At 38.7% G+C, this 23,594-nt stretch overlaps 1 protein-coding gene across 2 annotated transcripts in view; it reads right to left on the bottom strand.

Moving 5' to 3' along the window:
• TGFBR1 (transforming growth factor beta receptor 1) overlaps positions 1-23,594 on the bottom strand; it is a 46,956-nt gene that overhangs the window by 4,625 nt on the left and 18,737 nt on the right. For both annotated transcript variants that reach the window (XM_032164668.2, XM_058445156.1), the window contains exons 2-8: positions 20,227-20,472; positions 16,579-16,809; positions 10,951-11,181; positions 6,299-6,466; positions 4,117-4,273; positions 2,407-2,531; positions 1,230-1,360 (exon numbers count right to left, since the gene is read on the bottom strand). In XM_032164668.2, coding sequence (XP_032020559.1) covers positions 1,230-1,360; positions 2,407-2,531; positions 4,117-4,273; positions 6,299-6,466; positions 10,951-11,181; positions 16,579-16,809; positions 20,227-20,472 — 1,289 coding nt within the window. The remainder of the gene's footprint in view (positions 1-1,229; positions 1,361-2,406; positions 2,532-4,116; positions 4,274-6,298; positions 6,467-10,950; positions 11,182-16,578; positions 16,810-20,226; positions 20,473-23,594) is intronic.

Here is a 23,594-nt window from a genome sequence, read left to right as displayed (position 1 = left end):
CATAAATTTCCATCAATAGGGTACTGGTGCCAGTGCTGGAAAGCAGGTGGACAAAGAGTGACTCACTTAGCAAACCTGAAAAGGCCGAATCCTAAACCAGAGCTGGGCAAAGCAAAGAAGAAATCTGACCTCACACTGAAATTTTAAGTTTGTACTTTGAAGTATCCAGATCAAATTTTTCTTTCCTTTTTTTTTTTTTTGAGACAGGGTCTCACTCTGCTGCCCAAAGTGGAATGCAATGGCATGCCCTCAGCTCACTGCAGCCTTGACCTCTCAGGCTCCAGCAATCCTCCCACTTCAGCCTCCCAAGTAGATCAAATTTCTAAAAGACAAAATCTAGCAGCACTCTCATTTGTTAAACTATGTCACATGCAAATTCCTTAAGCATGCTGAAATACATTTTATTTGGGCCTGGAGACGTGATTTTGTTGGAGGCAGCAAGCTCTCTTGCTTATCAGAGGTTCTGCTGAGTCCTAAAATAGTTTTAAGATGTAAAATCAACTACTGAACTGAACAGCTTTTTAAGCTACAAATCTTCAAACCTGGAGGAATATGCCCTGCTTCACCAATATTATAATAGTAACAGCTAGCAATTAAGGAGAGGTTAAATAAAATTCATCTTACGAATCTTTAAATTTACAATTACAAAAATGTTTCTAAAACCTTTTGTTAGAGCTGAGGTTGAGAAGCTCAGATACTGCTGGGAAAAAGCATTTTCCCTAAATTCCTGGTTAACGGTTATCTGGGCAATCAGATGAATAAAATGGAAAATCATTTGAAACATCTTTGTAATCACCTTATCTGAGTTCCTCACCTTACAAAGGGATATTAAGGTCCAGAGAACTACAGTGATTTGTTCAAAGTCAGACCCTCAAAATGGTAGCCAGGCTGGTCTAGAATACAGGTCTCCTCATTCCTGTCCAGTAACTGTCTACTATTCTGGGTTGCCCTGGCTGAAGGGAGGCATTCATTTAAAAAGTATGTGCCTTAGTTTGCCCAGCAGATCTAAACTATGTTCTGATACACTAAAGGCCACTGCAAATGTTCCATGGCCCTTTCAATGTGCTTACAATTGCATATGAAAACCAAATTATTCTGTTTCTACACATTGGTTTGACTGCTATGAAAAAGAAAATTCTTAAAGTTTTCCTTAAAGAAAAGTAGCAAACTTTTGCTTACTAAGCAGAAGCAGTTTAGAAAATTGCCTAATATCAAAAAGAAATACTCACTTCACAGCTCTGCCATCTGTTTGGGATATTTGGCCTTAACTTCTGTTCACAAACAACTTTTCTCATTTCTTCAACTGATGGGTCAGAAGGTACAAGATCATAATAAGGCAGTTGGTAATCTTCATGAATTCCTGTATCAGTTTAAAAAAAAATTAAATTTTGATCAATTTATTCAGCTAATGCCAAAGCATTAAAAAGATCACCTGAGAGACCTATTACAGTGTTTCATTACTAAAGTAGGTATGTGGAATAGAGATTACAGCTTTCTCTATCTCATCTACATCTGTATCCACAAGCCATTTCCCTGAGTTGATATTCCACCCACACCTTGAAACTAAGTATTGCCATGAGATCAATAAAGCCTATTTGAAATGACAGTAAACTATGAGCTGTGATGACCAGATTGACATTTTCCCCTAGAACCCTACTGTGCAGCAAATGAGATTCTATTTTGTAAGTGCATAGGCTCTCACTTGCACAGGGATATATATACCCTATCAGTGAGACTTGAATCCTACGAGGCAAGTTTAAGGTGCCAAGTCCCTTTCTCTACTTGCATCTGTCAATAATATATCCTATTTACTACAATACAGAGAAATACTCTGTCCCTTACTGCTTCAAAAACCTAAGGCACTAGGTCTCAGCCAAGTCTAGGTCCCCAAGCCTAAGAGACTGTTTCCTGAGTAAACATTAAAAGTACTCCATCTAAAAAGCTAGAAGTTAAAACAAAGTAACTCTGGAAAACAACACAATGGTAACATAATTGTATTCTGTGTATGTAATCTATAACTATCAAGTTGGAGAAAATAACCACAATCCAAAGAAAAAAAATAAGTTTGACACCCAGGTACATGCTACAAACAGCTTCCTAGGTGAGCCTCTCAAGCAGCTGTCCATTCTAAAGAACTATATTCCAATATAACAAGGGGTTGGGTTCTGATGAGTCTCAAGATTCAAATGGAAACAGGAAGAGAATACACTAGGCTAGAGCTGTGCATGTGCACACCATGGCACTGTTCCCTCCCAAAGGTTTCATCGCCTTTGTTTTCTCTGGCACTCGGTGACATCCTGTTTCAGGTAATGGATTGTACATAATTTCATTCAATTAAAAAAAGAAGACAATTCTTGAACAACTTCTGCTCATGACAAACTGTTGGGGGAGAGGGGAGCAATTTACCACCAATGGAACATCGTCGAGCAATTTCCCAGAATACTAAGCCCATTGCATAGATGTCAGCACGTTTGAAGGATTCAAAATGTTTCATATTTATGGAATCATCAAGAACTTCAGGGGCCATGTACCTAAAAAAAATTTGCAAAAAGAACTTTGAAAATCATCCCCTTATTGCCACATTTGGATGAACATCCTTTCAGACATTTCTCTATTCATAGACATATGCACACAATATTACATAACAAATATTAGACTCAACAAAAATATTAAACATCCACACTGGTTTGCATATTAATGATGTCAACTAAATCCCACAAAATGCTAAAATAGCAGTTTCACGCTATCTGCCTCATGATCTTGGTTTCCAATGAAAGACGTATGTAACAACTGTGACTGTTAAAGGTGTCCTAATATACACCACCTATACACGTACTAGGTAGAAACCATGCATTTTAATCTAGAAGTCTTCTCACTGAGGATGAAAGGAAGGGCACGAATATACTCCAGGGAAAAAAATGATACAAACGAATGCCAGTCCTCATACTGAAGCTTCAAAAACCTACTAAAATTATGGGTCAGGACCCACAGAGACCTACAGCAACCACTGACAAGGACCCCTTAGCTGGTTGAGAATTGAGAGTCGTCTATGGCCATACCACCCGAAACGCGCCCGATCTCATCTGATCTCAGAAGCTAAGCAGGGTCGGGTCTGGTTAGTACTTGGATGGGAAAATTGAGAGTCCCCAGGGAATCCAGAAATCTCAAAATTATACATGCAATTTGAATAGACTAATGCTGCCGGCTCTCCGGCCGTCTCCAAGGCCAAGGCAGTAGTTTGAAGAAATGCTGTGACAGCATGTGATAAGGGGTTTGGGTCAGAAATGCCCAGGTTCAAATCTCAGCTCTTTGGCTTATCATCCACATGAAGCTGGCCATATTATTTAACCTCTTCAAGGTGGTTTCCTCATCTGTGAATTAAGGGTAATAACACCTACCTAATTAAGTTCTTTTGAAGACTCATGGACTCAACAAATATCTACTGAGGATCTACCATGTATTAGGCACTGTGATGGATGCTGGGAATACAAGGCTGCTCTCAAGCAGCTTGCACCTAATAGAATATACAGGCAAATAAATAAACAGTTACAACATAATGCATGAGTGCCTCAATGGTCCCAGTTCACTGTGCTATGACAGTCCCTGGCAGGGACTCCTAAGATTTTTGAGGACTAGAAAAAACTTCCTACAGTGGGTATGAGGCTGAGAAACAGTAGGGTAAAGTATGCTCCAGGAGACAGCATGTGCAAAAGTTCTAAGAAAGCAAGAAAGTCATATTTTTAGGAACTGAAATATGAAAATAGCAGGGCTAGCTACTGCCCAGTATTTGAGAAGGGATTAAATGAGGTAATATATGTAAAAGACCTATTAGACGACTGGCACATAGTAGGTGCCCTAAAAACGTTAGTTACTACTGTTATTATAATTAACATGCCTAATGAAATTTTCTGAAAGGGCAAGCTTTCATCAGCAGGCATCTTTTTAAGTCAGGTAACTTTGGCTTCAGAGCAGGTAAGACCATGAGATCTTCTTGCCTGTTGGCAATCTAATAAAGTGCAAGTTTAAGCTGAGTTCCAGCAATGATATGTATATATGAAAGAGAAGGGAAAAAAGGTGATTTCAGAAGATATTAAATATAGTTGTTCAAAAGTATACCTTTTTGTTCCCACTCTGTGGTTTGGAGCAATATCAATGGTATCTGTGGCTGAATCATGTCTTACTGCCAGTCCTAAGTCTGCAATACAGCAAGTTCCATTCTTCTTTACCAAGATATTCTTTGATTTCAAATCTCTATGAGCAATGGCTGGCTTTCCTAAAGAATCAAAAATTAAACATGACTGCTTAAAAGGTAATACCAATCACGACTCACATCTTTAGGTTCAAAAGTCTCTTCTCCTAACCCAAATTATCAAAGCATTTCAGCCCACATGACCTACAATACTTATGGCATTATTAAACTCAAGTGAATCACTACACCAAAAGTCAATGAAATTATATTTCTTTAAAGAAAATGTGGACAATAACATGCTTTAAAAGATGAACAACTCAAAGACTGGGGCAAAAAAAAGTTATCAGTTTATCTGTTGGTGCCTTATGAATTCTTTTTAAGAAACTCAGCCATAGACTGATATTCCAGCAGCCCAGGAACCAAGCATGTAGATCATCACTTCCCTATCAACTGCAATGTACTCAGTATTAAGTATATTATCTTTGATGCTAACCACTAGAAAATGTTATTAAAAAATAATAATTATAACGTGGAAAACTTGGAACCTTCATACACTGCTGGCAGGAATGTAAAATGGTTCAGGCACTTTAAGAAAACAGTATGGCAGTTCTTCAAACCATTAAATAGAGTTATCATATGATACAGTAATTCAGCTCCTAGGTATATACCCAAGGTAACTGAAAACATGAAACTACATACAACTTGTACACAAATGTTCACTGCAGCATTAGCTACAATGGCCAAAAGAAGAAACAAACCAAATGTCCATCAATGAATGGATACATGACATATGGCATATCCATACACTGAAGTATTCTCTTAGCCATCAAAATGACTGAAGTACTCATACATGCTACAACATAAATGAACCTTGAAAACATGCTAAGTGAAAGAAGCTAGTCACAAAAGACCACATATTGTATGATTCATTTATATAAAATGTGCAGAATAAGCAAATCTATAGACAAAAAGGAGCAGTTGTTGCCTAGGGCTAAGGAGTTTGGGAGGAAAAGGGAGTGACTGCTAGTGGCTATAGGGTTTCTCTTTGGAGTGAAGATATTCTAAAATTGACTGTAGTGTTTGTTGGCTGTACAACTCTGAGTATTCTAAAAACCACTGAATTTTACACTTTAAGTGGGTGAACTGTATGATGTGAATTATAATTCAATAAAACTGTTACAATCAATAATAATAATAATTACAAAGATGGAGCAAAGATGTGAACTAGCACTTATGCTGTATGTAAAGTGGGGAGTGGCAGAGCCATTGGGTTGCAAGTGGACAACTGCTAGAGCAGAGAGATATACTGGCATCTGAAATCCTACATGGCACAAAATCTATAGCATACAAATGTCATAACTAAAACTGAGTATTTAATTTTTCAACTGTAAAACTATCTCATGCAGTCTCCTTATCTCAAGGTCAAATATAGTTATTAGATGGCCAGATAACAGTTACATAGCATGCTGATGTTTACAAAGCACTTTCACACTTCATTTGATACTATACATAAAAATATATTCACTTGGACCTGAATTCTGAAACTGAGATCCTCAAAAATCATAAGATTGAATGCTACTTTTGAGAACTCAAAAAAAAAAAAAAATCAGTTTTGTTACAATGATTAGAGAATCTCTGAACAAATTTCCAGATTCCTAGCTCTACTTGAAATTTTGAACTGAAAGATAAAATGTTCTCATCTAAAAAATTTGTTTTAAATATCTCCAGTTAAGCCACCCACTGTTTTCTTTCTTTTTCTTTTTTTTTCTGAGACAGGGTCTCACTCTATTACCCAGGTGGGAGTGCAGTGGCATGACGTCTGCTCACTGCAGCTTCTACCTCCCAGGCTCAGGTAATCCTCCTACTTCAGCCCCCTGAGGTGCACGCCACCATACCCGACTAATTTTTTGTATGTTGGTAGAGATGGGGTTTTGTCACGTTGCCCAGGCTGGCCATGAACTCCTGAGATCAGGCGATCTGCCCACCTCAGCCTCCCAAAGTGCTGGGATTATAGGCGTGAGCCACCAGGCCTGGCCTCCACCTTCTATTTTCATAGACATTATTTATGAAAATTTAAAGCTTAAATAATAGAACTGCTTATAGAATTACCTTGGGTACCAACAATCTCCATGTGAAGATGGGCAAGACCGCTCGCCGTGGACAGAGCAAGTTTTATCATTCCTTCCACAGTAACTGTGTATCTGTTTAAGTAATCAAAAAGGGATCCATGCTCATGATAATCTGACACCAACCAGAGTTGAGTCCAAGTACCATTGTCTGTAAAACAGAATTAACATTTCAGTTGGGCTGCAGATCATTTATGATTTATTTGTTCAAAGGTTATTACTTTTCACTCTCAATCCTGAGTCACACACTGCAATATAATGCCACCGTAAGTCTGTATGTATTTCCTTCACATTTTCTTCTACATTCAGTTTGTTTTATACTTTTATGTACACATTCTTTAGTTCCTCAGAGTAAGCCCCTCTTGAGATAAGGCAAGTATAATTAATCCCATTTAAGAGACAAAGATGGTGACTTTCTTGAGTCTTCACAGATAATTAGTATCAGAGCTGGCACTCTTAAGTGCCTAGAAAAATCTCTGGGTCGGGTTGGGTGCTCGGTGGCTGTTCCTGGAAGGAGAGAAGGTTAAAAAAAGGAGGGGAACAGAGAGGGAAGGAAGGAGGTGAGAAGTCTTCGGAGCCCAGTGTGGCCACCGTGGGAATGGAAGAGTATGGGACAAAACTGAAAGTGAGTTTCAACGAAAAATGACAAGCTTGAGTGACAGATTGTGTACACAGTTCACAAAGACGCAAGACAAGATGATTATGATTCCAAGGTTGCTAGCTTAGAAAAACAGAAATAGTGATACCTCTAACACATGGGGAAGCTGAAATAGGAACTGAAATGTCAGGAGAAAAACTGGAAAAGCTGGGACCAAACTCAAACAACTAGAAACATGGGTTCCAAAATTTCCTCTGTAAGCCAAAACACGAGTTTAAAACATGTTTTCTCATAGGAATAATGGTAAAGATACTAGCTAGGCTCCTAAGCTAGACTGGTCCACGACAATCTAATTTAACCTAGAAGTAGCTGGAAAACCACATATTTAATTAAGCCATGAAGAAAAAAAGCACTACAACATTAGGAGACAGCACAATCCCAGTAAAAGATGGACGCTTAGAGTCATTCTGACCTGGTTTGAATCCATGGCCTGCCTGTTACTGACACTTTCTTAGCCAAGGAGCCTCTTGGCTCCTTTTATACAAGAAGAACATCTTACTTTGTAAGACTGTTAAGATTTAAAAAACAGAATACTAGATTCTTTAGGTAAGAAGTACATAAACTGCACTCTTTCTTTCCCTGCTGGTTGTAAAACAAAAGAAAAAATCCATGTTGACATGAAACAGCTTCTATTTTGAAGGTATTTGGCTGAAGAAGAAAACCAACTCTGATTAGAAGAGATTAAGAAAGGAATAGAAACTTTTCAGAAGATTCTGAAGGAGATTTCTGGGTACATTTAAAAGGACTTAGTATTAATTTGTTCTTCATGAACTTTATAAACTGATTCTGTCCAAACTAGCACCCTTGCTCTTCCTTGATATAGGCACATCACTAGCTTATTTGCATGCTTCTTAACCATTACTGAATTTTGAAAAGCTCACAAATACAAGAAACAAAGTGGAAGACAGGCAGATGGAAGAAAGTTAAACCGCAGGTTACGGACAAGGCAGAAGGAAGGTTATATGTAAGGGGCCATACATATAAAGGGCTGCCAGGGGTGGAATTAACTAAATCAGGAGAAGATAAAGGAACTGGGGTGGAGGGGCTAGGCTCAGAGAAAGTACATTAACCCCTGACAAAGAAGAAGGAAGGGGAGTAGGGAAGAGCCAGTAGGGTCAGCTAGTTCTCATAGTGACCACCAGATGACAGCATCAGCCTGGTTAGAAGTTCAGGGCACAGACTCACCGACATTTTGTGCTGCTGTGTTTGTAACTTGGAATGTGACAAAATCCAGACCCTGGGTGAGGTTTAAGCTTTCAAATGGAGATTTGAGTTGCCAACATGGTAGAGTTTGAAACCATGAATGTGGCTATGTTCTTAAGGAAGAAATTACCACTTATAAAATCAGTACCTTCATATGAATCAGCAAGAAGAGTAAAGAGTTGAGAAAACAAAGACAACTATGAAGAAGTAAGAAGGAACGAGGAAAGTCTAGGGTCATCAAACATAGTAAATAAAGAAAAGGTTGTTTTAAGAGTTGGGCGAGGAAATAAGTGGTGTTAGAGGCAGAAACAAAAATGAGAACTAAGGATTCGGTCAGACTGATTACTATTTTTTGTTGTTGTTGTTGTTGTTGTTGTTGTTGTTGTTGTTGTTGTTGTTTTTTGAGACGGAGTCTCCCTGTGTCGCCCAGGCTGGAGTGCAGTGGTGCGATCTCGGCTGATTGCAACCTCCACCTCCCGGGTTCAAGCAATACTCTGCCTTAGCTTCCCGAGTAGCTGGGATTACAGGCACCTGCCACCGTGCCTGGCGAATTTTTTTGTATTTTTAGTAGAGATGGGGTTTCATCATCTTGGCCAGGCTGGTCTTGAACTCTTGACCTCGTGATCCACCCGCCTTGGCTTCCCAAAATGCTGGGATTACAGGCGTGAGCCACTGTGCCCGGCCTGTTTTGTTTTGAACTTAAGAGGTATTGCATTGTCAGGTGCCACTGATAATCGCTACCTACATCCATCATATACATCACTGCCCCGTCTTAATCAAACACTATATACCTCCACATATGATGCAATAGGATGTATATAATATCCTTAGTATGTATTTCGAGAAAACCAATAAAACTCCAATTACGTTTAGCTTCTAAATCTAACTACCAGTTTTTAGAAAAGATAGAAGAACAAGTTAAGAGGCACTATGGAAATGCAATTAGCAAAATCCAGAATGTGATAGGCCCTTCAGGACAAACAATCCCATTTCTTCAACAAATAAACTGCGAGAGGAGAAAAAAGATGAAGGGGGGACCTAAAGATTTTAAGACACATAAGAGAAATATCAACTAAATATAATGTGTGGACTTAGAATCATAATTTGAATAAATAATTTTTTTAATAGGAGACAATTATAAAATTGAACCTAACTGGATATTTGATAACATTTAAAAAATTGACAATGGTAGTGTGGTTGTTTCATAAAAAATTTCCTCATCATTTGAAGATACAAATTACATTTTGTAAGTGTTTACGGATGAAAACATATTGTCTGGGACCAGCTTCAAATAACACAGTTAGGGCAGAGTGGGCGGGATCAGACATCAATTATGATTGGCAGTGACCTGACAACTGTTGAAGCTGGACGATGAGGGATCACTGTAACTACTCCGCTTTTCTACATATTGGAAATTTTCTACAAATAAAAGTCAACAACAACAACAAAAAAGCAGTACATGCTTGTAAATAAATTTGAAAACCCAGAGAAGCTAAAAGAAAAATCATAAAAATCACCCATAATTACCAACTGAGGTTAAACACTGTTAATATTTGAATAAATAAATATTGCTGAAGTAAACGGAAGGTGGGAGAAGGAAAAAGATGACTACAGGTCTGGCCAAGCTAAGAGATAATGACAGCATTTTTTTTTTTAATAGGAAAGCTGGGAAATACATTTGATTCAGGGGTAGGGATGACAAGAGTGGAGCTGAAACACAAGTCTCTGACAGAGGCAGTAAAAAAAGGAATCGTGGGGGCTGGGCACAGTGGCTCACGCCTGTAATCCCAGCACTTTGGGAGGGCGAGGTGGGTGGATCACGAGGTCAAGAGATGGAGACCATCCTGGCCCACATGGTGAAACCCCATCTCTACTAAAAATACAAACATTAGCTGGGCATGGTGGTGCATGCCTGTAGTCCCAGCTACTTGGGAGGCTAAGGCAGGAGAACCACTTGAACCCAGGAGGCGGAGGCTGCAGTGAGCCGAGATTGCACCACTGTACTCCAGCCTGGCTACAGAGCGAGATTCCATCTCAAAAAAATATATAAAAAAGTAGGAATCGTGGGCATAAAGGTATTAACGGAAGCTAAGAAAGTGGCAGCAGCACAGTCTAAGATCACTGCTTGCAGTCCCCACTCATTCTGACTCCCTGCTGACAGGCTTCCTTCCTTCTTCAGCATCTGACCTGACGCTGGGCCTCAGGCACCAGCATGATAGGCAAAAAAGTGTCCGTACGGTTACCAATGGCAGGGTGGTTGAAGAAACAATTTATCTCTTTGAGTTTGCCAGAAGATTCATCTATTTGGCCCTTGGCGACTCAGAACACTGACAAGTTATTTTTACTCTCCCCATAAATAAGGTCAATAGTCTATATTGAAACATCCTACTGGTCAGGAAGAGATTAAAAGGAAACGCCTATCTGAGCCCTATTCTCAAAATTTTGAGCAAGTTTATATATCTTTTCCATATCATGAGTACTCTCAATAACTAACTGCCCTAAACTAAACCAACAAAGTACATGGCTTTTTAAAATAGTTCTTTTATATTTTATAAAACAATAAGAGATTTTAGGAATGCTATCAAGAGTCAAGAAAATCTTTAAGAAGTTCCTAGTTCTAAAAGTTACTGATATATTGTATTTGACTTAATGGGTCTAATCTACATGACAGACATCTATGTCTCATCTACTTTGATGATGGTTAGTCACCATATCTGTAAAGACTTAAAGAGATCTTGTTACATACAACATAAGGAAAAGAAAATGTTACAGACCTTTATTGTCTGCTGCTATAAATCCCAGGATGTTTTCATGACGTAACATTACAGTTTGATAAATCTCTGCCTCACGGAACCACGAACGTTCTTCTCTAGAGGAGAATATCTTAACAGCAACTTCTTCTCCCCGCCACTTTCCTCTCCAAACTTCTCCAAATCGACCTTTGCCAATGCTTTCTTGTAACACAATAGTTCTCGCAATTGTTCTCTGAACAAGCAATGGTAAACCTAAAGGTAAAAATAAATAGTACTCAACACAATCAACAATATTACATGTTTCAAACATCATGATAGGCACTAATGAGTGACCCAGAAAACTGACACTTTAAGCTATCCCTTTAGGAATTTATCTCACCGAGGAGATATGTATTATATTTGCAATAAAATAACTAATTAAAAAAGGAAAATAAGATAATAAATATAATAAAAGAATCCAAAAACTCCTGCTAGAGGGTCAAGGTAGGCTTTGTAAAAGTAAGTTGAATTTTGACTATCCCTTAAGTACGGTGGTTAGGCAGGAAGAATGTGCAGGCAAAGGTAGAGGGAAATGAATGACACATTTTTAGGCAAGCAGCTTGGGCAATCAGAGAGAGGATATATGTGGCAAAGCAGTGAAAGAGAAAGTAAGCTGTCACCAGAAGATAAAGAGTACTGAATACCAAGCTCAAAATAACCAATGAGAGCTTTAGGTAAAAGAGGAACCTTTGAAGATTTCTGAGAAAAAGGGCCATGGCTGGAAGCAAGATAATTTTAAAATCTTATTTTAGAAAGATGAATCTCGTAACAGTTTCACTGATGGGAGGAAAAAAGGATGTGAACGCAGAAACACAGAAGTACATTCTGGCTTTTTAATAAATCAGTAAAAATCACCACAGAAACTATTTCAAGGAAAGCTATTTACTTGCTAACAACTGGCCACACAGGCAACACCAGTATCTTGAAGAACAAAGCTAAGTAACTTACCTTGGTAATGGAGCACTGTTTTTCCACTAATGGAGCCTGGCTTTCTCCAAAATATGTATTTTTAAGTATTGCCATTTACTTCATTTAAAAAGGTTGACTAACTTACCTGCAACATTTAAGTGGCACTATATGTGAGGCAATCACTTAATATCCTATCCCCCATCCGGGAAGTGTCATTTTAAATTACATTGACACTAACAAAGAAAATGCCAGTGTACATCATGTTCCTCACTAGTATCTTATTTATACAATCTATGTACACATAAATCGGTGTCATTTATAATCTATACTCAAAGCTGCTTACTAGATCAAATTAACCCAATGACAGTAAATGAAATTATCTGCTCTCTTTGGTTCCCTGATGTGAAATGCTTATAAATCCAAACGTTGAATCTTTAAAGCGATCAGAAGCTCTTCTTAAGTTTCTCAAACAGGTCCTTTCTTCCTCTTGCTCTACCCTCCCCACCTCCTGTAAAGTAGTTAGCAGTCTAACTATAAATAACTGTTTGTGTTTATAAGGAGGCTGCTAGTTAGAAACAGATCTGTCAGAAATCCTTATTTAAATCATAGAGCTCTTTCGCACTATGAATAATCAATTCTAATTATGTTGTTTAGTGTAGATACTAATTTATTACATTTTATGAAAGCCTTGCAGAGGGCCACACCACAGACTTAAAAGTACACTTAAGAGTTAATTTCAGGAGACTAATCTGGAAATTGCAAAGACAAGTAATAAAAAAGAAAAAGGAATCACAAACACAAATTCTGAAAACACCTGACAGGTTCAGGACTTGTGTAAATGGTATGGTCAAGAAAGGCCAACAGGACGAGGAAAGTTTTTGTCTTCCCCTTTATCACTGGATTCTAGATGTCAATTAAAATTAAAAAGCAAATCTTGATCCATTGTATTATCTATATTGGGTTACTTCACATGAATAGTTCAGCATTTTTAAAAAGTTAACAATTGGCCAGGCACAGTGACTCACACCTCTAATCTCAGCACTTTGGGAGGCCGAGGTGATTGGATCACTAGAGATCAGGAGTTCAAGACCAGCCTGGCCAACATGGTGAAACCTGGTCTCTACTAAATATACAAAAATTAGCTGGGCATGGTGGTGCACACCTGTAATCCCAGCTACTCAGGAGGCTGAGGCAGGAGAATTGCTTGAACTCAGCAGGTGAAGGCTGCAGAGAGCTGAGATCCGCCACTGCACTCCAGCCTGGGCAACAGAGTGAAACTCCGTCTCCAAAAAAAAAAACAAAAAAAAAGTAACGATTTTCTTCTAAAGATAAAACTGAATAGGCCTAATTTAGATCTCTATATTCTCTGCTTTACTCTTCTATACCTTTAGAACTGTTTGAGAGAAAACTTCAAAAGGGAAACAGGGACTCCACAGCCTCACATGCAGTGAACAGGAAATAAGACCTGAACAACATGCATATATTACAAGAGCTCATAAGCTGCACAAGCCCTAACAAACACTGGCCTAGAAGACTCACTTTCAAAAGCTGGCACATATGCACATGTGCACACTCACACACTTGGCGTACAGCTGCCAGAACCCAGCTCTTCATTGTATTCTCTGAAGTTCCCAAGTTAAAAGCACAGTCTTTAGAGGTAGAGATAGGGCCTTTCCTTAATTATGGTCATGGTACTAAGTAATAAACATATGAATTCAGAATGTGAAATGCTTATACCTTTTCCTCAATTAATGAAAGAACTAAAAACAGAGTATTATAAACACATATTTACTTATTCACAGGCACTAGTCTCATGCCTAAGGTGGCATTAAGGATTTATAATGAATAGAAGGGAAACAGATGGCATTTTCTGCTATTATTCACCAGAAGATGGCTTCTGCCTGGATAGGTTTGGAGGGAATTCAGTACACAATGAACTATGACAGGCAAAGGAGGCCTTAAACTAAGTTTTGTACAATGCGGTCAACTGATACCGTATGTTAGATTTTTCCTCCAAGTATGTTTTCAATAAGAGTAACACTTGTCATTTGGACATAACTTTACAATTTACCAAGCGCTTTCATGCAAACATTTTGTCTTGCTTGAACTCACAACAATCCAATGATGTGCACAGAGTCCATCACTTTCATTTTAAAGATGAAATAACTCAAGCATGAGACATTGGTTAACTGCCCAAAGCCACAGAGCTAGCAAGCAATGCAGACAAGTTTTTGCGGGGTAAGGCATAAAAGGAGGGAGAGAAGCTTTCAGAGAACAGAGAGCTATGGTCCCTCATAGATTTAGAAATATATATATATATATATATATAATGAAAACAGAATTATTCCATTGTTTTTCATGTTTATATCTAAAAGGTTAACGAAGATACGCTTATTCAGTAATCAACTGCCACCCACACACCAATTCCTTTAATCAGTTAGGTGGGCTTATTCCACTGTGGCAAGTGGCATGAGCGCTGTGTCTTTCTGGAGTATAAGTTTAGAAACAAGAGAACGGGTCTAAGGGATTAATTCCAAATATCTGTAGCCATCCTGATTTTCTTTGACTCTGGTCCTTGATTATCACAGTTTTGAGCAGGATGACTTCTAGAATGAGCAAAATCTTTTTGAAGATCTGAACTGAGAATAAATAGGAAGTCCCAGGAAAGCTCTAAAATAACCTCTGTCCACCACTCCTGCCCAAAGACTATCACACCTTCAGTACCGAGACTGCTTCATCTAAGTCCAAACCCTCATGTCTTCCTTGCACAACTGTTTCAGGAATCCCTAAGCTTGCCTTCTGGGACCTGAGCTCCAGTGCGAGCCTGTGTGTGTCCTAGTAGTCAAGGAGAGAGCTCTCTTACTGAATACAGATGGCCAAATTCTATAGAAGAATAATTCAGGTAATAAAATCAGTTTCTTCATTCTTAAATGAATGGATATACACACACCAATATATATTCATTTCCTTAAAATAAATAGACATTTGTCATTATATGAGCTTTCTGCAACATTAGATGTGATTTTATGCTTCAGAATTATATTCTTACCCAGTCACAACTTCTGCTTTAATATTCCTTTAATATCACTCAATTATAAAATTAGTGAATTTTTTTTTTTTTTTTTTTTGAGATGGAGTCTCACTCTATTGACCAGGCTGGAGTGCAGTGGTGCGATCTCAGCTAACTGCAAACTCCACCTCCCAGGTTCAGGCGATTCTGTCTCGGCCTCCCAAGTAGCTGGGACTACAGGCGCATGCCACTATGCCTGGCTAACTTTTTTGTATTTTTAATAGAGATGGGGTTTCACCAAAATTAGTGAAATTTTCATTATATACGCTTTCCAAATTTTCACTTTATTCATGAATTTAGTCCTTATTTGAAGATGACTCATACTTTTCAAAGGATAGTACATCTCATTTAAAAGTCTTAACAAACCACTTGAAGTGTTTTTTATCAACAGTATGGGTTCCATATTTTTGATGAGGAAACAGAAGCCCAAAGAGGAAACATGTTGTAACCAAGGTTATACAGCCAATCAATGACAAAGCTTGCCCTGAAACCTAGATCTATTTATTCTTAGCCAACTGTCAAATTCTAAAAACACAGGGGATAGGAGTGTTCCTCTCTTAATATTTTTCCAAATCACATGCAAGAAAAAGTAAAAGATAACCCCCTTTCAGTTTAAACATGAAGCACTGCTATGCCAAAATCCACCTTGGGATGACTCTGACAATTAGCTCATCTACTTCTGATGCCACAAATATCAACAAATAGAACTGAGAAAAGAAAACCTCATTAGGGGCCAAAACCGCATTAAATAAGAAGGTGGTTAGACATTTTTCTCAAGTGAGAAAATGACATAAGAGTTCATTAGTTTAATTTTAAAAAACCAGGCCTGTACGAAAGACAATTTCATATAATGTTTAAAAAGCAAATAACCTTCACAATTCTGAATACATTTCTGTCATGCCTGTTTTCAAATTTAAACATCAAGCTGCTAAACAATCCTGAATAGAATGGGTTAGCTGCAGATCATTTGAACATCTTTGGCCGGGCGCGGTGGCTCACGCTTGTAATCCCAGCACTTTGGGAGGCCGAGGCGGGCGGATCACGAGGTCAGGAGATCGAGACCACGGTGAAACCCCGTCTCTACCAAAAAAAAATACAAAAAATTAGCCGGGCGTGGTGGCGGGCGCCTGTAGTCCCAGCTACTCGGAGAGGCTGAGGCAGGAGAATGGCGTGAACCCGGGAGGCGGAGGTTGCAGTGAGCCGAGATCGCGCCACTGCACTCCAGCCTGGGCGACAGAGCAAGACTCCGTCTCAAAAAAAAAAAAAAAAAAAAAAAGAACATCTTTGACCTTCAGCTTCATCTATATGAGAATAATTGTTCTTATCCTTTCTACCTCACAGTGATGAAAAGCAAATTAGATTATACAAGTGAGAACGCTTTGAAATTTATACCACCACGGAGCTGACTTACTGACTTGCTTTGTAACAGTTAAATTAGTAAGTTCTAATCTATTTTAAACCAGCCACAGTCATATATACATCAAGCTTAAAGATTTTTATTAGGTTCAAACCTGCAATATTATTTATACTATCTCACATTCTAGCAAGTTGGCTTATTAGCAAACTAATAAAATAAGTATCGCTTAATTTTAAAAAGACGTCTTAGGAAAAAGGAGAAACAATTACATTACCTGAGCCAGAACCTGACGTTGTCATATCATAAATTAAGTCTTTCAACGTAGTACCCTCTGAAATAAAAGGGCGATCTAATGAAGGGTCCTCTTCATTTGGCACTCGATGGTGAATGACAGTGCGGTTGTGGCAGATATAGACCATCAACATGAGTGAGATGCAGACGAAGCACACTGGTCCAGCAATGACAGCTGCCAGTTCCACGGGACCAAGGCCAGGTGATGACTTTACTGAAAAAGGGCCTTGAGTGAAATAAACATCAACAACAACAAAAACACTGTAGGTGGCAACCCCCATTTTCCTAATCCTACACAATTCCTGCAGCTGGCCACTGCCACCACTTAGCCAAAGAGCCTCATTACAGCAGTTTATAGGGCTCAAACCCAGAACAAGTGAATCATTCAGTCTTCTCCCACTAGGCCTCCTTTTATGCACACCAGCTCTGTCAGCACCCACTTACTCCTTCTGTATTCTTCAGCCATCATTACAAGGCCAGCTGCCGCCAATATCATAGGACTTCCCCAGTTATCACATCAGGTCACTAATACCAATAACCTGTAACAATACCCATTAATGTCTCCTTAAAAATCATATATTTTTTTAAAGTATGTTTGGCTTGTCTTCTTGTTCCAAGGCCACTACATGTTCATAGCAAGAAAAACAACAAGAAACAATAACAAAATATCAAAACAAACGAAAAAAAAAAACACACATACATCTTCATCACTTCCAAACAACTCACATTTCAGTATATATATCTCTCTACCAACTTTTTTTTTTTTTTTTTTTTTTTGAGACGGATTTTCACTCTTGTTGCCCAGGCTGGAGTTGGCTCACTGCAACCTCCGCCTCCCGGGTTCAAGTGATTCTCCTGCCTGAGCCTCCCAAGTAGCTGGGATTACAAACATATGCCACCACATCTGGCTAATTTTTGTATCTCAGTAGAGACGGGGTTTCACCATGCTGCTCAGGCTGGTCTCGAACTCCTGACCTCAAGTGATCCACCCACCTTGGCTTCCCAAAGTGCTGGGATTACAGGCATGAGCCGTGCCTGGCCAATAGCTCCACCAATTTTTTAAAGGCAGAACATATCTTTTGCTTTTTTTTTTTTTTTTAAGAGAGTTTGCATATATATACTTTTTATACTATCTTAACCTCCTGGACTTTTAAGTCCGGATCATTTTCTTGTAACTTCTATTAATAATTAAGATTTTCTGGTTGTTTCAGAAAATTACAATTATTTTGACATTCATCCTGAGTCTTACTGGTTTACTGCTTACCACCATTTCTTTCATATCACATCTTTCCCATTCTTAAGATCTTCAGTGGATTAATCTCTTATCATACAGAATCCTATTTCTAGTAATTTCTTTCAGCAGAGTCCATGCGTCCTTGTACACTGAACTTAGTTGTGGCAAGAAGGCTGTTGCCTTTGCATATGAAAAATCTTGGCCTATTTCAAGAATTTTAGGTGACTGCAAAAATGTTCCATTTGCCCTTTGATATTTAAGCAGAAAATCTGAACCTTTTTTTTTTTTTTTTACCTTTTATAGGTAACCAATGTTTATGTGTGTTAAATGCTTATATAATTCTTTTATTCTTGAAATTGATATTTTTTATTATGTGTGTTTGGATTAATATTTTTTCATTAAATTTTGCCTAGTATTCTGTCTTCTTTCTGGTCTCATGCCTTTTTCTGGAATTCTGATAATAAGCATATTGGATCATCTAAATCTGTTCCCTATATCTCTTAATATGCTCACCAACTGTCTTTTCTCTGAATTGTAACACAGTTTCTTAAGCTTGTCCCAAACTTGACTATAAAATTATGGCATCCAGTCTGTTGTTCGCTCTCAATAGTGCATTTTTAAAAACATTCATCAGTTGGGCTTTTCTTCTGAAAGCAACCTTTAACAACTGTGAAATGTTCTCATTTCATAGTGAATAACTGAAAATAGACCCTGGACTGTTTGAAAGTTCTTCCCTATCATGTGGTAAACCTATTTCATAGGATGACATCTAGTCTATCTAATTCAGACTACTTCTTTTGAATTCCTAACTTTTCATTAGTAATTTTTTGCTGTTTGCTTATCCTAGAGCTGGAAATGAGAAGCTTATATATGTTCATTAGAAACATGAGAAATGAGGTGACTTCTTCACAAGGTTTTGTAAATATTTATTCAGATATTTCAAGCTCGGATGAAGGAAATGGGAAATTCTGGAATTATCCTTTTCTTTGCCACATTATAACTGCAGATGCTTTCATCAAAGTCACAAAGATATTGCAGTCCGACCAACCCTTACCACGGGGGAGCTGCATTATCATGCTGAACAGGGGGAGGACTGGCCTTTTCCTTCTGCGCTACAGCAGTGCTTCCTCCTTTAATTAGCACAATGCCTGGACCAACTTGAGTGGAAAGTGAGCAACTGTGTCTGCTCCTCTGAGCACTGAAGCCAGGTGCTTCCTAAAAGGGAACTGAGAGTTTGCCCCTGTACCCTAACCTCACCCCCAATCCCTTGTCTAAGTTACTGGTTGGACTTTTCTATGACTAACCTTTCTTATATGGCTAGTCAATTCTTTACTAGTCTGGTGTCATCTGTACTGTAAATTGCAGAAGTTCCTCACAAGTGCTGGCATGTGGGTGGCATTCTACCATTAATCCCACTAGCATTAATACAGGTTGCCCTCATTTTTATATTCCTTTGGGATCTGGGGAAAGAGGTAAGAGTTAAATACATGTGCTCAGACTTCCATATTAAACCGGAATCTTAAAATTAAAAAGTTTATGAAGCCTTCACACTGCTGGTTCTGCCAGGAAATTTTATTTATTTATTTATTATCTTTTTTTTGAGACAGAGCCTCACTCTGTCACCCAGGCTGGAGTGCAGTGGCACAATCTCGGCTCACTGCAACCTCTGCCTCCCAGGTTCAAAGATTCTTGTGCCTCAGCCACCCAAGTAGCTGGGATTACAAGCATGTGCCACCATGCCCAGCTAATTTTTGTTATTTTAGTAGAGATAGGGTTTTGCCATGTTGGCCAGGCTGGTCTCGAACTTCTGGCCTCAAGTGATCTGCCCACCTCAGGCCTTCCAAGGTGCTGGGATTACAGGCATGAGCCACCGCACCCAGCCCCAGGAAATTTTAAATGTAAACTACAGGTGAAGGACCAAAACTCTAGAAATCATATATAATTAATTTATGCAAAAGATCATAAAACAAGCTGAAATTACAAAATGAAAACATCTAGACTGTTTAGTGTTGCTCTGAATCCCCACTCATTAAAAGACTGTGATTGCTTTAAAAGATAGGAGCATTATATAAGGAAGAAGAAATTCACTCTGAGAACAAAGTAGAGACAATCTGAAGATGTTGTTGTGGGCTTTGTCAGAGTTTGCTTTTATCTATCCTTTTAGGTATAACAGACCTCAGAGGAAGTCCACCCTGGAACCACCTTCTTAAACAACACATACCCAGGAGGCAGGATCTTGGCTACTCTTATAAGTCTATAACAATGGACAAGTCACTTCTTGCCTCTAAATGGAATGAGTTGGATTAGACAATTTCTATGATCCCTTCCAGTCCTAAAATCACAGAGTATGAAGAGTTTGTCTTGTAGTATCTAGGAAAAAAATTTTATACAACTTACCAGTAGTTGGAAGTTCTATTTTATTGCAATGGTCCTGATTGCAGCAATATGTTGTAGTCACAGACCCAGTTTTTGAAGAGGGCGCACATACAAACGGCCTATCTCGAGGAATTAAGTCAATTTCAGCTATACACATGCTGTTGTGTATAACTTTGTCTGTGGTCTCTGTGACAGAGACAAAGCAGAGCCCATCTGTCACACAAGTAAAATTGTCTTTTGTACAGAGGTGGCAGAAACACTGTAACGCTGGAAAAAGAGAAAGATTCAATTAGAAAAAAATCTCAAGGTTAACAGTTTGAAATTATCCAATATTCACTCTAATAATACATTCTTGATCCTATTATCACACAATTTCTATGCACTGTTCAAAAAACAACTATTTGTTGCTCTTAGAAGTTTCAAATTATATTGAGAACCACATACACATAGAAGCCCAAGGAAATGTAGTAACACTTGGACCCAGGTTTTTTCCTGAAGTTTTTTGCTTCCAAGTATAGAAAAATTTTGTTATGCTCAATTTCATCAAAGCAAGGCAAGCATTTGCCTTCCCATTAGAAACAAAGTACATTTAAATTTGTAATGGTTATACTTTTTTTTTTTTTTTACCAGCCCCAAACTAAACATTCACATACTCCTCCTTTGAGAAGCAATGTGTGGAAACACCACCACCCATTAACTGTAGGCTAATGCCATTTCAGTGGTTTTCTGGATAATGGAGTAACGGAAACAGATTTGTACTGAGCCAGACACTCTCTATTCCCCTTGGTGCAAACCCTAAAAAAGACAGGTATATTCTGGCCAGGACTGGGGCATTCTCTTAGGGAAGCCAAGCAGACTACACCCGTAACAATACATACATGCTCCAACCACAGAAGCAACCTAATTACAGAAATGACTGGCGGCAAAACACTAGCTTCATGCCCACTTGTATCTACTTGATCTTTATGGCTCAACCCCAGGAGTGACCTCCTTAGGGAAGCCTTCTAATTATTACCAACACCTTCTCATACACACAGATACACCTTCAACCATGCTCTCTGATGAAGTGCGCTCCAAAACACACATTGCTTACCAGAATTGCTAGTTTTGTTTTTCTTTCTCCTATGAAACTGTAAACTCCTTGAGGCCAGATACCCGTATTAGTCATTTCTGTCAGTCTGCCATCTAACACCATGCCTCATGCACAGCAGCATTCAAAAAATACTTGTTGAATCACAATGATAGAATGTGTGCATAATTTCACCATGGTCGCATGAAATTGCAAAGCACAGGCACGTTCTTAAATCCAAACATTCCAATTACTTGTTGGCAAGGGAATAAAAAGGAGTCTAGGTACATGGAATGGCCATCTATGACGAGAGCAGCGAGGTCTACTCTATCTAGAAAAGGAGTGGCTAGGCAGACAGGGGCAGGATAGACAGAGCTAACTCCCTGAACAGCTAACTTGCTGTACAAGAAAGGGTTAACTCAGCAGGACTGAGTTGCTCAAACCCTGCATATTCCCAAGAAAGACTTGTCTTCAAAACTGGCCTTGGCTAGCTCCTGGTAGATGAGCTCTGAACCTTTGGAATATTCTCCCTGATAAGAATATTTCTGTATGCCTGAGGCCTTGGGTCCCATGGTACCAATTTTGTCAGACAGCTTATTCTAACAATGTGATTTACAGTGAACACCTATTACTGCTGGGGGGCCAGGTAGAAGTCTGAGGGGCTGATGCCTGTCATGCAGGTGCTGCAAGCCTAAGTGACTGACCATCAATAAAAACCCTGGACACCAAGGCTCAAGTGAACTTCCCTGGTTGACAACTTCGTGCATGTTGTCACACATTGTTGTTGAGAGAATTAAGGCCATCTATGCTATGCCACTGGAATGGGACACCTGGAAACTTGTGTCTGATTTCTCCTAGACTTCACCCCGGGTGCCTTTTCCTTTTGCTGATGTTAACTGTATGGTTTTGCTGTAATACACTATAACCATGACTGTAATAGCTTTTCTGAGTCCTGTGAGTCCTTCTAGCAAACCAAGTCTGAGGGTGGCCCTGCAGACTCCCAACTCACTTGCTCAACTCAAATTCACGAATGTCAGGTTCTCCTCAAGCAGCTGCTTCTTGGTTGCTGGCTTAATTCACATACTTGTCTATTATCTTTACAGACCAGTAAAGTTTTACCTTAATCATTATTAAAAATGCTTTCTTTATTCATAGACAGGTCAGCTATTTGCTTCCTAAGTATGAAAGAAACTCAAGGAAATTACAAGAAAGAGACACAATCATAATAAAGACTGCTAAAAGAGACAGTAAATTATTCATGACAAGGTGTGATGGTGATGGCTGTCTGGGTATAATTTCCTAAGGAGGAATTCTGAACCAGGAATTCATGCACTGGCTTCAGAGGTACATGAATCCCATAAAACTATAAGCCAAATGTTATATGTATTTATATTTTCAAGGAAAAGTTTTCAAAGTCACTCACAAAGGAGTCTGTGACCCACAAAGCATTAAAACTACCACCATAGCAGATTGTCATAATTCTCTCCTAAATCCTCTTTACTCATGATTAGTCATTCAACCCATGTTTTCTAAGCATTACTTTTATCAGTTACTCTACCAAAAGCTTAGTACACAAAGATCAATAACTAATAGTCACAGCACTTGAAGAGCTCCAATGACAAGTGAAGGAGAACACTGTAATACAATGTGGTAACTGCTATACATAAAAAATATTGCCCTGAATACTCTCCTAGTTCTCAGATCACCATGGCTCCCCTATGCTGATGAGATAAGGGCTAAACACCTAGTCTAACAAGACTTTTAGTTTGGGGTTCCAATTTACTTCTCACATGGCAAATGCTATCTAGGGCCACACACCTCTCACCTTTATAATAATCATGTCTTTCATGACCTTGGTCTTTACACATACCACCTCTCTGTCTAGTTTAAACCTATCTTCTTATCTGACTCATCCTTTAAGACCCTATTTCAACAGGATCTTTGCCATTATGTGCTCTAAACCTCACCCTTACCTTCACAGTAATTCGTAGCTCCTTTCAATATGTTCCATAGTGCTCTTTGCATACCTTTAGAACAGCGCAAATCAATCCATTTATAGCTTGCTGTTAAAGGGTCTTTCATTGCCTTAGGAAGGGCCAAGCTTGTTTTGTTTTTCACATCTCTGAATCCTGGCTCCTTAGATAGTGATCAGAAAAATATTTGCTAAACAATGTTTCCCAAATATGCTGGGAGAAAAAAGGTTGTATAAATTGGGTACAAGGTTTGAGAACATATTTTCATTTCAAAGATATCTAAAAACAAGGATAAACATTCAAGATCATGAGTAGCCACTGTCTCAACACTGGCACTAGGCTTTCAC

Source organism: Hylobates moloch, unplaced genomic scaffold (genome assembly GCF_009828535.3).
Source record: "Hylobates moloch isolate HMO894 unplaced genomic scaffold, HMol_V3 SCAFFOLD_10, whole genome shotgun sequence".
NCBI lineage: Eukaryota > Metazoa > Chordata > Mammalia > Primates > Hylobatidae > Hylobates > Hylobates moloch.
The sequence above is the reverse complement of the archived record's forward strand: the minus strand, read 5'-3'. Positions and strand labels throughout refer to the sequence as shown.